Source organism: Sparus aurata, chromosome 24 (genome assembly GCF_900880675.1).
Source record: "Sparus aurata chromosome 24, fSpaAur1.1, whole genome shotgun sequence".
Lineage (NCBI taxonomy): Eukaryota > Metazoa > Chordata > Actinopteri > Spariformes > Sparidae > Sparus > Sparus aurata.
Window position 1 is genome coordinate 3268780 of NC_044210.1, and position 17651 is coordinate 3286430.

General features: G+C 42.3%; 1 protein-coding gene across 2 annotated transcripts in view; it reads left to right on the forward strand.

Annotated features, from left to right (window-relative positions):
- The first annotated feature begins 3871 nt into the window (after nucleotides 1–3871).
- Nucleotides 3872–17651, forward strand: part of abat (4-aminobutyrate aminotransferase) — a 28628-nt gene continuing 14848 nt past the window's right edge. Inside the window, exons 1-2 of one of the 2 annotated variants that reach the window (XM_030409683.1) lie at nucleotides 3872–4024; nucleotides 16815–16960. In XM_030409683.1, the coding sequence (XP_030265543.1) occupies nucleotides 16891–16960 (70 nt within the window). In that variant the 5' untranslated portion in view covers nucleotides 3872–4024; nucleotides 16815–16890. Of the gene's footprint in view, nucleotides 4025–4242; nucleotides 4341–16814; nucleotides 16961–17651 lie in introns of those variants that run through there. The other variant, XM_030409684.1, reaches the window with a different exon arrangement.

Sequence of the window (17651 nt, forward strand, 5' to 3'; positions counted from 1 at the left end):
TTTTTTGTGAAGCCCTCTGTACAGCTAAAGTGTGATTAGAATGCCACTTTGGACTTGTCACTGTCACTCGGTCCAGTACTTGATGCAGCAGGATCTTCCAGTTCTGCAGGCCTGGATGTTTCTTCATAGGGGATAGAAGCTGGAGCTGCTCCTTGTTCATACCTGGAGAAAGAAGTTCATGATTTGCTAACTGTGCACAGTGTCTAACAGTGGCATTGCTGCAGTGAGACATGTGTAATGAACCTTGTAATGTCCCCAAAAGCGAAGTTACATAACCCCAAATCTGGCCTCGTCACATCACAGTAATGCCAAATGTTACATTAACAACAAATGAAGGATGACAGTCTGTCTACTACAGGGTCTATGCAATCGCAATTTACAGTCATCTGTTATAATTCAAGGTCAACTAATAAATGAGAGCAGATCAAGAATACAGCTGGTCAAAATAAGAATGGCATCTTATGATCTTCTCATGTAGCATGTGTGTATACAGTAAGTGAATAGGTCATTTAACTCAGCTTGAGCAACGCCACAGTGCCTATGAAACAGTCACATCATCTTTTAACGTCCCTTCTTTTCTCTGGCCTGGAGGTGGTGTCTTGTCAGGAGCTGCTGTTTGAGATGATGGTAAAAGTCTTTTTTCTGGAGCTTCTGCAATCTTTGTGCTCACTGAGTAACTTCCTGAGGCTGTTCCAACTTCTCTGTGGATTGTTCCCTCCAGCCGGCTCCACTCCTTCATATCTCCTGCAGCACACTGGAGGCTAGTCCCCTGGCCAGGAGGACTTATCAGAGAGGGTATTAAAAGAAGAGACCTGGCTGCTTAGCAGTGGATACCGCTGCAGTACAGTACATAAGCATCTTGGACATAACATCTAGCGCATTGCTGCAGCTACAACACTTCAATGGTTAATACTTAAGACATTCCTAGACAAAAATGTTACCAGTCCTTCATCATTCTTTACATTCCTCTCCTTACTCTGTTTATTGTTCTGCACCAAAACACAAATTTAAATGGTGAAAAGCTACTTGGCAAGACAAGCGATTGTGATTAGCGCACTTGTGTGTCCAAGTTACATGTCTGCTCAATATACTGTACAAACGCAAGTAGTTTAGTTGTAGGTGGTGTTTGTCAGGGAGAAAAACACCACTGATGTTCTACTTCAGATACCTGCTCATGTGCAACCCTTTGAGCTTGAACATCTTCTTCTGTGTGTCATCTTTTCGGAGAACATCCTTGACCTGTTGCCCTCCCACGTCTACAGCCTCTGTCCCCACTTCCTCCTTAGCGTGTCCTCGCCATCAGTGTCAATGGTACTCTCATCGTGGAAGCCGAACTGCAGGGGGTAGAGTTTACTGGCTGCACTTTTGACTGGGCTTGATGGTTTTTCCATCTTACCGACTCCAGCTTTAGGTAAAGCATCTGCATAGTTCTTCCACCACTGACAATAATGTGGTTTAGGCGCTATTATTGGCTGGTTTTCACCATCAGCAGCTTTATTTATTAATATAATGTAACACCCAGTGGTCACATAATCTCCCATTCCTTCTTCAGATGCGCTTTTGGAAATATTTTGCTCCCACACCTGCAGATCCCTGGCCACCTGCAAACACCTCCACCTCCCCAGCACCTCCCAGTGGGGTGCAGCATCCCCTTCAGGTGTTTTAAAGATTGTTAAGAATGCAGCCAGTTAGGTAAATGCGGAAGACAGATGCTATTTTCAAACTAGTTTCACTTTTGAGTCACTCATTAACATGTAGCTGGTCGTGCCACATGTTAATCACTAGAGTTGTGCACAAGTGAAAGAGTGTATTGGGTAGTCTATGTGGTGGAAACGTTCTTGTTCTCCAGATGCTCAAAGACTGAGAGAAGGGATCTGTGGATCTGTCTGATGGAAGAAGCATACTGGGGAGGAAGCCATAGGCGGCCTTACCTATGTTTCAACCGTTTCAATTGAAACGGGCCCCGGCAGCCTGGGGGGCCCCCGCTGCCCACAAAAAAAAAAAAAAAAAAAATGAAACGGGCCCGGCAGCCGAGGGTATAGCTGCGCCGATCCCGTGGGTGCTCCGGTGCTCGAGCACCCACTGAGGAGCTCGTGCGCGAGGTATCGGCTGCTGTCACCGCTGTGCCGGTACAGGAAAATACTGGCCGGCCATGCAGACAGTGGCGTAAGTATCGGCGGTGTAGCTGCATGAAGGAAGAAAAGGAAAAAACAAAACAAAAAAAAACAGCTGTCCAGAATTGCCACAGGCCCTGTTTTTGTGAATGAAATATCTGGGGGCGGGTCGGTCAGGTAACGCTGAGTGGCCTTGATGCCTGTCAGTCATGATGAGTCTCGTCACCTCTCCGCTGTGTCTGCAGCTGAGCACTGTGATGCGTCTCGCTCACCGGGCCGGGAGAGTTATCATACCGTACAATACCAAATAGGCTAATAGCCGGGGAGTTTATTTGGGACCAGTTGGCAATTTGGGACAGGAGTTTAATTCCTTCCTCTCAAAAATCTGGGATGAAAATGTCACAAACTTCGCCATCTTCTCGGTGAATTCTCTGGCATCCTTCTGCAAGTGAAGTTGTTGCGGCGGAGGAAACGATTCAGCCAACCAGCACTCGCTGCAAACTCCTCATCTCTGCTGTCACTCACGGTGGCGGACATTTATTTCTCCATCACCCTGATCGTTTTGCGGGACACTCTCTCATGGCGTGCCCGTTTGTTGATAACTCATCCCCGCATGTTTATCTCAGGCTCCTCTCTAGACTTCTTCCTCCCTCCAGCAGACAGCCTGGTCCTGCTGCTGTCCTCCTGGGACAGACGCTCAAGCTCTGTTTGATTTTATCGCCAATCTCTCACTCTCTTGGGGTCGACAGAGAAACGTCAAGGCGCAACAGAAATAAATAAACAAATGAATAAATAAATAAGAAATAAAAAACGGCCGTCCATCGGCCCATTATTGATCGGCCCACCGGGAAAAATCCCGGTACTCCCGTGGACTTTTGTTGCCGATTTTCAAGTTCATGATTGTTATAGGTGTTATAGTTTTGGATTGTAATAAGATACCTGTTCGTGTCTTAAAATGCACATAAATATGAAAAACACATTTGCATTTTGTTGAAAACCAACTTCAATCCTCGTTTTTTCCCCTGCTCATTCCTGGTTTCTTGCCCTATAGAGATTTTAACACTTGGTCACAATGTATCGTTTTAAGAACACGCGCGTCCCTGGGATGGCATGATGAGTTTAGGTAACTGCATCCTTTCAGGTTTCAATGCTTCAGAGACGCATGGGCGCAAACATATCGGTAATTAAATGTTTTATGGAATAGGGCCTCATATGTAGTATTGAAACGGGCCCCTAGATGCCTAAGGCCGCCACTGGAGGAAGCCATGGTGGCAGGACGTTATCTTTGATGCGCTGGAGAACCAGTCTCTCTAAATACTTTAGAAGCAGTGGACTTTTTTTTTTTTTGGTACCGGAAGGATGATGGCTGTCTTGCAGCAGGACAGAACGGAGTCTCTGCTGATGTCTCCTCTTTGCCTCATTGATTCCAGCTTTCACTCTTACGAAATTCCAGGCTTACGTCAGTAAAGTTACTCTGCTGTTACAACACTCCCATCCCTGTTGATAATGAGTGATCATTGGGAATGCTCTGATTGATAAATGTCAATAAGTGATGCTCAGTTTGCGGTAAACAGACCCATTCAAACCCTCCTCAGAGAGCTCTACATGATGTCACAAAGCAAGACATACTTCACTGATCAGACACTTTCCCCACGTTTCTTGTATTTCAGTTGATTATAAACTATATTGCAAAATGTTGGATCCATAATGGCATGCCAATTGAGCCAATCAAACTGAATAGAGAGGGGGAAAGAGAGGGAGAGGGAGAGGGAGAGAGAGAATAAGCCCCTCCTCCTCCAGAGAGCTGGGCCTGGCTGGCAGAGAGAGCTGGGTCGACTTCGTGCTGCCGTCGGGTTGTGATTCCGTGGTGCGGTGATCTACGCGGAGGTCCTGCCGTCGCCGGATCGTAGGTAAGCGTTCTGGAAGAGCCTTACACAACCGGGGCTGCAGCGGGGGTGGCGCGCGTCAGACAGCGGCGATGTCGCATCTTCGTCGGCGGTTGTTTTCGCCGTTAGACGGTCAGAGCCCGCGGGCTGTGCGTCCGCGTCTGCAGCGGCGATCAGGAAAGACGTTGACGAAGCGATCTCGTCTCGACCGAGCGGCGCGTTATTGATCAGCGCCGAACAGTCCGATACAAATACATAACCAGTCAGATCTAGTCAGAACCAGATTCTTCAGAGGACTGGACGCGCAGGGAACACTTGCACAGACATGCCTCCTTAACAGGTCCAACACGCCGGAATGATTTTTAATGCACCCTCACTCTCTGATCACTGATGATTTATAGTTTGTGATGATATGAAACGTCTCTTTCTTCTCGTTGTTGCATTGGCAGAGGAGCAGACGGAGCGTGCACCAGCGACATCAACACAACACAACACAACACAACACAACGCAACACGTTTTTTTTTATTGTATTATTTATTTGATTGTTGGTGACTGACCTCCTTTTGCCTGCACACCACCGGCGGCGCCCGACAAAGCTGTTGTGGGGCAACTGTTGTGCTGATGGCTGTTACGACCGAGGTTATTGTCCTGGTTCAGTGGATGTTGTCATGTGGCGGTGTGCAAGTTCAGCCTGCAGACAGCTGTGGATGTGAAGGCAGACACTTAAGTGGAGCACACTGAAGAACGGTGGCTCCAGGCCTCATAATGTGCATTTTAAAAAGAAAAGGTTATATAAATGCATACTCACTGTATTTGAGTATTTCAGTTTGCACTTCATGCATCTACTCAGCTCCATCTCAGAGGCACTAGTTACTGTTTCGTAACATTTGTCCACCCCTTCCTGTCCGGTGAAAACCACGCATCTCCAGATTTGTTGATTTTGAGCATTTCTGACAAACTGAGGGATGATGGATGAGAAAAAAAATGTACACCTTAAACTTCATAAACTATTTAGATAAAAGCTGGATTGGCTGGAGAACACATGGTCACAAAGAAAAATGGAAATAGGCCTGACTGGTTCTCACCATGCCACAAACAGGAGAGGATGTTTTTTTAATGATGCATTGGTGTAGATTAAACTGACAAACAGTATATAAAGTTGTTAAAATGACTCATACGCAGCAGTAATAATCAGATGTAGAAGATACAACAGTAGGACTGAGTGGGTGCAGTACATATGTAAATACACAACATTTTGGTGCTGTTATTTCTCATACGTTTGTAACTTCGTAATTTCTAACTGAATAAGGGAAACATTAATGAAATAATATATATATATATATATATTTTTTCCCCATCCACACGGAAACTAGAGATTCATAACTTTCAGTCCAGATCCGATTGGCTGTCTGCAGACACCAATGCTTGAACGGATACAGAATTTTTAAAAATAATAATAATAATAACAATAGCAATAATAATAATAATAATAATAATAATAATAATATTATTATTATTATTATTATTATTATTATTATTATTATCATTTATGTTGTTGTTGTTGCTTGTTGTTGGCATTATATGCAAGATCAGGCCTACACCATGCAGAAGCTGAGCTTCAGCTTTGAAAGGAGATCTCTTGGGATATCTCTATATTGCTCTGACTGGTATTATAGTTCTAATGGCAGCGACCCTGTCATGTAAGTCTCCATTAAAGTGGTCTCAGTTGGTGCATGCCAAGGAACCTTGAATGGGGCCATTATCGTAGCAAACCTATTTGGTAATGGGGGTGGAGAGTTGTATAACTGTATCTCAAATGGACTTCCTGTCTGCTGACCGCCCAAAGCGCTTTACATCACCCATTCATACGCTGATGGCGGAGGCTGCCATGCAAGGTGCCAACTGCTCATCAAGAAGGGGGTTCAGTATCTTGCTCAAGGACACTTTGACATGCAGCTAGGGGGAGCCGGGATTCGAACTAGCAACTTTCCGATTACTAGGCGACTCGTTCTACCTTCTGAGCTGCACCAGGGTCCACATTCATGTTTGTAAATGTGTACAGAATTGACAAATGTGTATTTGAGCTCTGCAAATGTTTAGACAGATCCGTAAATGAGTGCGTAGATCTGTGAGTGTTTGCACATCCATAGAGTGCACAAGATTGATGAAAGTCTTAATGGGAGCAGGTCTGAGGTCTGAGGTCCACCCACTGAGTGTCCTGAAATCCTATGGGAAACACTGAAATCTGTAAATGTGTGATGTAAGGCAATGGAGACTGGCAAAACTTCATTTTATTGAAAAGGTACAAATGTGGGGCGCCGTTTAGCTCAGTGGGTAGAGCGCACGTCCCATGTGCTGAGGCTCTGCAGCAGACCTGGGTTCGACTCCCGACCCGCGTCCCTTTGCTGCGTGTCACTCCCTTTCTCTCTTACCCTGTTTCTTGTCATATCTTCAACTGTACTATCAATAAAGCCATAAAAGGCCAAAAAAATACTTAAAAAAAAAAAAAATGTACAAATGTAAAAAAAACAAACTCCAAAAGTATAGCAGCATTAACATTTGGTTTCGCAGATGATACAACAGCTGTAGGGTAAACAAATGTAAAATCTCATAAGAATGACAATTGAAGTGCAGTTATAGTGGACCCTAATATAAAATAATCATAGAAGACAAACTGAAATAAATCAACATACAAGGTATTATATTTTACACCAGTTTTCTAATTCGATGGAAAAATATTTTGCTTATCAATAACAACTTTTGTGCCATTTTTTTCTTTTATCAATTAAAAGATTTAAGATACAATTTTTAAAGGTCAATGAAGAAAAAACAAAAACAATACTGTGTATGATGAAAATGTTGCAAGAGCCAAAATCACATAAAGACAGGGTTCATATTTTTTTTTAAGATGATACCCAATGTAAACACAAACTGTCACCTGCTGCTGAGAGACAAGTGATCAGGACGGTCAAGAGTCAACCAAAATTAGAAGCTGCTGGAGGTGTCAGTGTCCGCAGTCAGAGTGTTTTGCGTCACCATGGGCTGAGAGGCTGCCGTGAGAGAAAGAAGCCCTTGCTCCGGACGCAGCACCTCAAAGCTCCACTGAAGTTTGCTGCTGATCACGTGGACAGAGAAAAAACCCTCTGGAGGAGAACTCTGCGGTCAGATGAAACAAAGAGTTTGGCCACAGTGAGCAGCAGTATGTTTGGAGGGGAGTAAGTGAGGCCTTTAACCACAAGAACACCCTGTGCTGGAGAAACAAGTCTACCAAAATAAATGAAGGAGTGCCGCCTAAGTTAACATGATAATAACGCATTCATGCAAATTTGTCTTCGCAGAGTAAATGTGTTTTTGTATGTGTGATTAGTGCGAGTTGTGACCCGCGGTATTTGTGAAATCAGGAAGCGATTGCTGTGGATGGACGGCAGAAACTACCGCCAAAGAAAAAAGGGTATTTTGAACGGCAAGTTGAGCGTCAAAGTCCTGCCGGACGTTGACGATGAAGTTATTTGCATTGACTGTTGATGTGAACCGAAGTACATCCAGTCTCAGATACCACCTGCTGGCCGAGCACACGGCTGATGCAGAGAACCAAACTGTCAACTGCGATGGCTCAGTGGGCGGTTACAGCCTGCAAGGCCCATCAGTATTGTTTAGTTAATCTTTATAAGTGTATGGTTGAATGCTATATTGTGTCAGTATTACTGAGGAATGTTACCTTCAGGTCAGTGCCCATCTCTTGTCGCTTGTTGGGTTTGAGCTTGCCATGTTATGCTTTGGGCATGTTTCTTGAGCGTGCAGTACCGTTGGGGTTATTCAGGAGAATATCATGGACAGTATCTGTCATTGTTTTGGATTGTTGCAATAATACTAAACATAAAGCAAGTATATTTGTCCACTCCCATGTTGATAAGAGCATTAGAAACTTGAAAAATATCCCTGAAGGTACATTTAGCACAGATCTTCTTTGGAGCCATGATTTAACTTTGCTTTACACTCTTTGGGTTTGTTTTCTACATTCAGTGATTGGCTTCTTTTTTGGTCCATTATAAGATACATTCCCAGGTATTTGATTTCTGAATTGACAGGGATATTACCTTTTTAGCGGAGTGTCAAGTATAGCAAATTGTTCACATTTTCTTCAGTTTAATGTCCATCCAAAAAGTTATTTGAATTTGATGCCTGTTTTATTCTTGAGGTGCCGTCACTCAAATAAGCTTCGTCTCCCCAGTGCTTAGACAAAAATGAACAGTCTTTCTTCTTCATCCAAAATGATTCTATCAAAAAGCTTTTTGTGCCACGTTCCTTCGACCCCTTGCATTAATAGAGATAGAAAGATGGCAATATTGTAGTTGAAACAAAAAAAATAGGAACAGAATTATCTGAACTGTCATAAAACACGAGCAGATGTGTAATCTAATAGGTAATGATTTTTTAAAGCTGCAAAACCTTAACATTCTTGTTCAAAAACTCATTGGTTTTTAGGGATCTATTATCCAAGCATTTATTATCCCAGGTCAGTTGGTATAATAAAGTGGGGATGTGTGCGACCTGTAAAATATGATAAGGAACAGTAAATCCAGCCGAGCAGCCACTACTTTTTCCCACGACAACAATGACGATGACAGCGTCACAGTGCCGGACCGATGCTGTCCAGTCTAAAACAAAACATGAGGAGGAGGAGCCAATGATGTCTGAAATTTGACACGTTGACATTTGATCACTTTTTCGTGCATAAATTGAGTGTTTTGAAAATTGTAAAAAGTACAAGACAGGAACCTATCCAGCTGTGTGTGTGTGGCGACAAAGACCAGATGTTTCTGGCAGGAAGTCGGGACATTGGAACCAATCTGCTCCCCCCCTCTGTCTCAAACGAATAGCTGCCAGGACCTTGCAAATGTTTTGCGCTCGTTAAACTAACATGGCGCTCAAACTTGTATTGAAATCAGCTGGAGGAGTGCTGGTTAGCTTAGTTAGCTGTTTGCAGTCAGTCAAAAGCGAAGAGTTTACAGCAGAGCCAATGTTAAAAACACTGCTTAAATTCTGTTTCTGGCAAGAGGAACGTGAATGAGTCAACACAACAGGTTTAAACTAAATGAATAAAAGAAGACGAAGAAGTACTTTAGCAGAGTACAGTTTAGAGATCAAGGTACTTTGAGTTTGGAGTTACACACACTTCACATCATTTTACTAAACTGCTATCAGAGATGGAGGTATACAGATACAATCAGTGAACAGGTGGTTGTCACAGAGACCTCGGCACAGTGGCAGACAACATTTTGGATAAAGCTGAAGTTGAAACAGTTTGAAAAATCTCTCAAACATGAGATTTATTATGAAAATACTAATTTAAAAATAACTTCAGTCAGGTATGTAGGACGCCAAATCTGTTTTTAGATTGAGGACAAATCAGGACACAAGAGACTTTTTTTGTATTCCTCAAATCTGTCAGCCTTCTTTAGTACTGCTATTGCAAATCATAAATGAGACTGTTCACAGCACAGGAACATCTGATGTCAATATGATGGGAGTCAAATAATACTTTTGTCTTTATATCATACCTAGTTTGCCAGAGCTGTAAGGTGCTGGAAAAGCTTGGACATATTTACTAAATACAGTTTGAAAACTGAAGCAGACATTTAAAAAAAAACAAAAAACTAGTGCATTTTTTGTATTAAATTGTGATTATATTATAATATTGTTTTGCTTGTAAATATCTCCCCATATTCCTTGACAGCATGTAAGGAGAAACACGTAGTTTGATACAGTTTCGTTGCACCCCTAATGTTCTGTATGTGCTTCTGAGATTTTCAACGTACTCCCATCCCCCGTTGTCTGAGAACGCACCTGAAAGCATCGCCAGAACCGCCGTGACCAGACATAGGGGAGCGATGAGAGCAGCTGGACGCCGGGTCCAATCAGTGCAACCATAAGGTGTTGCGGGAAGCATGCACTTTCGCTGCTTTGAACAGCCACGCTTGTGGGCGACATTGTTTGTGAGTTTGAGAGACAGCTTCACACCGTCTCTCCCCCACATACAGGTGAGCACCTGCGCACATACACTCAGAGTGACACATACACGTCTTACAGCGACTTGTTGGTAGGGGTGGGCGGATCGATCCAAATATCGATAGTATCGATACCAGGTGTGTATTGGTATCGGATCGATACTAGCGTGATGAGATCGATATTTTTGTTGTAGTTTCTCTTCTATAAATTCATCAAATCACTTGTATTTCTTCACAGAATTTGTGTGATCGCAGCGTCTCTCTCAGTCCTTATGCGCAGTGCTCCTCTCCACCTCTCTCACTCCGCTCACTCAGGTTCACTCTGAAGTATGGATATGGCAGAATATGACCATTACCCTTTTGTTGTTCTGTTGAAGGAACATTAGTATTCCTATTTAGGCTACATGCAGATAGGTTATAGATTTAATTATGTTAAATATTATTTTCTTATTTGGCTAAAATCTTTGTCCTGTGTTTTGTTATTATCATAATCATGATCAGCTAATTAAAGGCAAAATTACAAAATCACTCAATGATCAGGAATTTTCAAGTATCGGTATCAGTATCGGCATCGGTATCGGTATCAGTATCGGTATCAGTATCGGTATCAGTATCGGTATCAGTATCGGTATTGGCAATACTGGCCCTGTAATTACTTGGTATCGGATTGATACCAAAATTTGCAGTATCGCCCACCCCTACTTGTTGGAGACGTATGGTTGATGACCTCAGATGCGGTTCTCTCGCGGCAGCACCTCTACCTCTGTGTGGAACAATGCCGTGTGTATTCGAGAGAGCACGGTGCATGCTGGAGCACTCCGTGACTTCATCCTCCAAGAGGTCGTGACCGCCAGCTTGGCTCTCCGTCTCTACCACTGCCAGCTTGGTTCAGCTGTCGTTGCAAGTAAACTACCTGGTTTTGTTTTTGACATGATGGATAAAACCAGGGCAAAAAAAAAAAAATGACTCTGTCTGCAGTGAGTCTGAGTCTGAGTGAGTTTAAGTGAGTTAGTTATGAATCCTCGTGGGCAAATCGTACATCAATAATAGTCTAATGTTACGCATTATCCATGATAGTGATATAGAAAATTGAAATTCATAGCAATATAGTACACTCTCCAGTGTGTCTCCCTTTATACACCCAGCAGTGATGCAGGGTGCTGCTGAATTCATTTAGACATTCAATTCTTTTTTTCTTTTTCTTTTTTCTTTTTTTAAGTAAATGCACTTGTATGTTCTTACCCTTAGCACTTAAATCATAGCAATTATGTACTTAAGGTATCCTTAATAGCATAGGTATAGCAGCTGCTATGTTCAGACGAGGGCTTGAAAATTGTTCCTATTGTTTCTTTCTCACTTTATCAGCAGTGATATGTTGTTTCTTTCTTGTGACAAATGTACTTATTGTAAGTCGCTTTGGACAAAAGCGTCTGCTGAATGCCCTGATCGCAGTGGAAATGTACATTCTCTCTACTAATGTAAAATGGATTTGCACTATTGACGCTTCATATCTATGTAAAGGCGTGACCCCCACATCCTGGGGGAGATGTGATTGGCCTCCCCAGTATATCAGTGTAAATAGAAGTAGCAGTGTTTACAGGAGCAGTTTAGTTTTCCAGTTTTTTTATAGTTGTCGACTCCAAAGTTCATCCCAGATGTTTGCCCCTGCAGGTTTGTTGCATTTTGCTCGCCACACCTCATATGTACTTAACGCACAAAGGCCCTCAAGACACAGAAGCCTCCAGGACGGTGCTTTGTGAACACAAAGGATCACAGTGCGTGTCACACCTCCACCGCTGCAACTCCATCCTAGATAACACTGCCGATATTTAAGAGATGCAGTAAGATGTTTTCAGGGGAGCCCTGCTCCCTCTGTCTTCATTGTAGTTCACACTCTGCCTAAACTGTTCACGGCAGGCTTTGGTAGAGACATGTACAGGAGTGCCATGCATGCAGCTCTATTGTAGTTTTGTTGAATTAAAATTGGCCTTGAATTCAATCAACCCAAATCCGATATTAAATAGAACATGTTTTATTCCTCTAGACCCAGATTTTACCCAGACAGATTAAATTGTACACACAGATTTTTTTTTTTCATCAAGATCCATGCATTATACCCTTAGCAATTACATGAATCATGTTATGGGAAGTGTCGATTATTTTCTGTGTTTTTGAGTTTTTACATCAAGTCTGTAGCTTCCCAGTAGCGTTCCTATGTATTCAAACTCGACAAGTTCACATTTTGAGTGAGAAGTACACGTTTTTGCCCTGTGATGTGACAGAGGTGCATGTATGATGATGTTGCTATGAATAAGGCTGCCTGATACACATTGTACTTTTTGAGATATGTGCTTTATCATTATGTCTGCGTGCGATGCTTTTGACACGACAATATTAATTTCAAAGCTAAATATTTGCCAGTGATATACTCAAAGCCAATATGAGAGCTAGCCTTAGGTAACATGAGTACACTTGGCCTTAGCCACCACAGGGGAGGCTGACGGGATGCTGGTTCTGTCACCAGATTCACATTTGGCCACGTGATGGATTTTGCAACACCCTCCTAAACCGTGTGGTGTTTTAGCATATTCAAATAATTTGCTTAAGAGAGACAAACTTCAAAAATTCCCAAGAGGGCCAAATTGTTTTAGCAGGAGACTTCAGTCAGGTCCCAGATGCGTTTTAAACAAAAGCAAATTTAGTGGCCCTGTAATGCCTAAGGATGGAGCCGCAATGCAAATGATCAGTGAAAACATGGGTTTGGTGGACGTAGGCGACTTCACCTCAGTGAAAGGGAATATACTTTTTTCTCACATTGCCATAGACATCTATCTGTTATGCTTATGTTCTTAAGTTCATACATCATAAAACAAGTCATACATTGGCAAAAGAATCCAATGTCTCTCTGTGAACATGCAGCAGTAGGGCATTGATATGAATACTGATGCATACGAAAAAGCCACATGGAGATTTTTTTTAACTATCACCAGACAAGACTTTGAATTCATTGCCGAAAGAGGACTTTAAAACTTTCTTTGAAATTAATGCTAGTTGTAAAAAAAAAAGCAGTGGGATGGGAAGCTTCAAAACGTATATTAGGAGGGAAATGAAAGCACAGGCATCTAAAGAAGACAAAAGAGGATGTGAAGGAAATTAAAGAATGTAACCTGAAGAACAAAAAGATGCACTGCAATGCTGATGATGCATTCGGGCTCTCTCACCTCCCAAGACGACCAGAGGATGTTTGTGAACACACTTTATAAACTGATTGCATCACGAGCAGACTGTATTTAACCATTTTTAGGCTGCATAAAAAAGTCAAAATATATTGGAAAAAGATTGATTTACAAAATCCACAATAAGCAAAAGCAAATTTGCTCCCGGATTTCCGCACGCACCTGGCAACTTGTTCTAGCAGTTATCTAATAACATGAGAGATGTAGACATTTATACAACTGCAATCACAGACAAGGAACACTATAAAAGTCTGCCCTGGTTCCACTGTAGATAAAAACAGCCACTCAGAGCGCAGCACACGCAGACTTTTTTTTTTCTTCCTGATAAATCATTAATTTTCAAGCCAATCAACTGGATCAAGTCGGAAGCTAGCCTCTGTTTGGATTTTGTTACGCAAAGTCATTGGGACATTTTGGCTTTCAGTGCATAGTAAACGAGATGGAACACTACTCAAATTACCAAAAAATGCTACAGAAACGTAAAATTAACATTGATGAAAAAGGAAAAAAATAATCTAATTTAGCCTCTTTTTAAACGCCATGATGAAATGATCAAAGAAGACCAGGATGGAACTTGAAATGTGTTCTTTCAGGGACCTGGGGTTACCAGACTCCGACCACACGCTTGTCAAAAGTCAAAGTCGCAGTACATTCCATGATATTTAAATTTCTAACGATAAAAAAAACATAATAGTTTCTGCTGCTGGAGGATTGCTACAGGTAATGTCATTATTTTCCTCATTAGAGACACATAACCCGTATATGCACTTATGTGTTCTCACCCTTAGCACTTAAATTATAGCACTTTTGCACTTGAGGTATCCTTGATAAATGGCGGCTACGATGCTCGGACGAGGGCTTGAAAGTTGTTCCTATATTTTCGTTCTTACTTTATCGATGGTGATATGTTGTGGTTTCTTTCTTGTGACAAATGTACTTATTGTAAGTCGCTTTGGACAACAGCGTCTGCTGAATGCCCTCCATGTAAATGTAAATAACCCATCTGCACCCCACCTAATCAGAATGATCATTTTATGACCTATAATGACCTGGTGACTGGACTGATGATTGCGAAGAGGAGGGTCCGGGGGGGTGCTGACAACACCTCTGTCCCTCCAGTGAAAATATTGAATTTTGAAAATAGGCTTTCATTTCCATTTGCCCCGGTGATAGACTATTCATGTCGTGTCAGCAACTACGTTTTCCCTTATGGCAAAACTCTGTGATTAGCATCAGAAAAACACTAAAGTACTGGAAGAAGTGGCGTGTTCATGGCCTGTCTAGTATTGCTGGTTGGTTTGATTTTATGTCATACACAGATATCATGAACATACATGCAGCTTATCTTTCCTTTCATGAAGCGGTAACATCAGTGTTGGATCATAAGCAGACAGTCACACTGGCTAACAACTGGATGGACCTTGCCCCCCTGCCCTCTTACTATCTAACTCACAAATATGAACTCTCCTCTTGTCCTGCAACCTAGCTTGTTGAACAAAGTGTTCAGCACACGTCAGTTTGCAGTCCACCTAGAGCTAAATAACTAATCAGCTGCGTCGCGTTTAACAATCTGTTAATACCACTTAGGCCTGCTTAGATGCAGGCGTGGTCTTTACAGTAACACTGCTGACAGCAAACCTTCTGCCAGTGATGCGCGGGTCGACCCGTGACCCCTGGGATCGACCTGTGTGTCGGACAGGTTTGGGTCAGCTTTATCAGAACATATCCGGGCGCAGGCAGGTGGGTCAATGACTGACAAGGCAGTGATCAGAGTTAATGATGCAACTAACAAAAACATACACTGTCCAATAGTTCACTTTCTTTTCCCTCTTTCTGTCACTCTCTCTGTCTTTCGGTCAGCTCACAGACACACACACACAAGCAGATTTACTGTCACACAGCTCACTAAGTTTTCCCGAAGTGGTATCCATATTTTAATTTTATCCCGCTGCCGTCCTTGCCTTTCAGATGGGATGTTGTGCGTACCCTCTTCTCTCCATGCTGACCTGAGTGCTGCCGCGCTTTCCGGCAACAAGCGCGTCCAGTCAGCGCGCCTTGGGTTCCGCTTGTCGTGTACTCGAAGTGCGTGGAGACGGCGTTAAAACCCGTCTGTTGACTCCGTTTCCTTTTTGTTTCGCAGCTAGGCTGAAACACTGAGTGGTCCGACACGTAAGGCAACTATTTTAGAACATGAATGAATGAGGCCAGATCATTTCCCTTTGCATCATTCCTTTGTTATGTTGTGATGTCTATGTTTAGGACCACCAGAACCTCCATCGCCATGAGAAATCACCCTCGCCTTCGAACTCCCAGCTCGGCGTTCCATTAGGCATTCATTATTGCTATGCGCTTCCTTTGTGTTCAGTTCCAGCTAATCCCAGTTCAGACTCGCTGTGTTCTTTCATCACTTGATTATACACACCCCTCACATAACCCACCCTACCCCTTCTTGGCCATAGGAAGATGCGGTCTTGTGTAACTCTAACTCTCTGAACCAGTTTCATCCAGTTCGCGAGGTGTTGCCAAGACACTGGCTCAGTGCTAATGTGCATTCATGTGTGTGTGCATATATCTGTGTGTGTGTGTGTTTGCGTGTGTGTGTGAAGGGCCGGTTCCTTTTGCTGTGTGAAAGCAGATAGCTGGAATTTTCCTGTTCCTGCAGCCAGTATTACATAAGCGCCTGGGAGATGAGAGAGCAGAGTGCCGGGCCTGTTTTTGTTGTTGCTCTCAGTGTGCCCATGATATCTTTACGTATTCTGTGATGGTGACATGATATTTCCATAGCTGTCAACAAGAAGGTCCAAATTTAAATTGTTCTGACGTGCATGTGTTTATCCATCAATATTAGTCATTAGTTAGTTATGGAGCGTCCAACTGATTATTCCGGCGATTTATTGAGTAATCAGATAAGAAATACTGTGTGCTTGGAAGTGATTTTATTGGATTACTTAAGAGCAATAGTAATATACAAATGAGAAAATAAGACGAGGCTCCCAAATGAGTTACCGATTTGTTTCCTTTTTCGAAAATTAAAAAAAAAAATTTATTGTTTAAGTAGCAATAACGTCTTTGTGTACTCCGTGCACTAATAGTCAAATGATGCGTCAGAAGTTTCATGCATTTATATTGTTTCTAGAGCAGCAACACTAATACTAAAAAACAGCAAAGTCCATATTAAGCATCGAGGTTGATAAGGTTGGTTTTTAAAATAGTGAGTCCATTGGAACAAAGGGGAATTCTGTGGGTATCTGATAAAATGTGTTAGTTCTGATTTTATTTTATTTATTTTTTTTGTTGAGAAAATCCATGACATCGTAAAGTTCTGTATTTGGATCGGCATTGAGTGATTACAATATACAAAATTGTTGTCAGTGTTCAAATTATGAATTGACTGACTGTCCGATTAATTTGACAAAGACTGGTTAGAAAAAGGAAAATTGGAATAAATCCGTCTGCATATTTGATACCAGAGTCTTGGTTTGTGTTGTGCACAGCCCGTTGACTTTTGTTATCCACTTCATAGATAAGAATCTTTAATCCGCACTCCTGCTTTCTCTTTCTCTCCGCAGGTGAAGTGAAGTTGGATTAAAGGGCAGTTGCTGCCTCTCTCTTGCACCTCTTCCTTCCTCCATCAGCAGTTTTGTCATGGCCTCCTCCTTGATCAGCCGCCGGTTCGCTCTCTCCCTGCAGACGAACTTGTGGCTCAGTGCTCCAGGTAAGTCCAACGCTCAATTGACATCATATCCTTTAAATCCACGTGTGTCGTGTGTCACCAGGTAAGTGCATGTTGCTTTGCTGCAAATATCCCCTTGAGGAATAACCTAGAAGTGTAAGCAGGACCACTTATTTGCTAAATGCTTAAGGACTTCACTTGGCAATTCGTTTGTCTGCTTTCTCTTTTAGCTTTTAGTGTTTTCCACAGAATTTATCCTGAAGCAAAATCTTTAAACCACTTATGTGTCCTTTTGTATTTGCTTAACTGGTCTTGTAACAGAAAAGTCTGAGAAAGCGGCATCACCAGTAAAGTCTACCAAATCAGATTTTGGAAAAAGATATGCAGAAAATGTGTCCATACCTCCTTTTTCTATAGCTCCTAACCATGCTACATCTGCACAACTCTGCAAGGTCTGTTATGCAGCTTATAGATCCAAGTGAACTTCAGTTACTTTAATTTTTTTAAACAATTTTAATAAAATATTACCACTGCAGGAAGTCATCATACCTGTAGTTTTCTCACGGATAAAAACGATGAACTACATCTCAGTGAAAACAGAGCGGTGTTGTTCAGTCATTGTGAATGATTGACTGACTGACAGATTATGGTGTTCATAGGTGAGCATGCATCTCAAAGGTTGGAGACTTGGTGAGGTCTCAAAGGTCTCCTGTCTTGTCAATTATCAATGGGC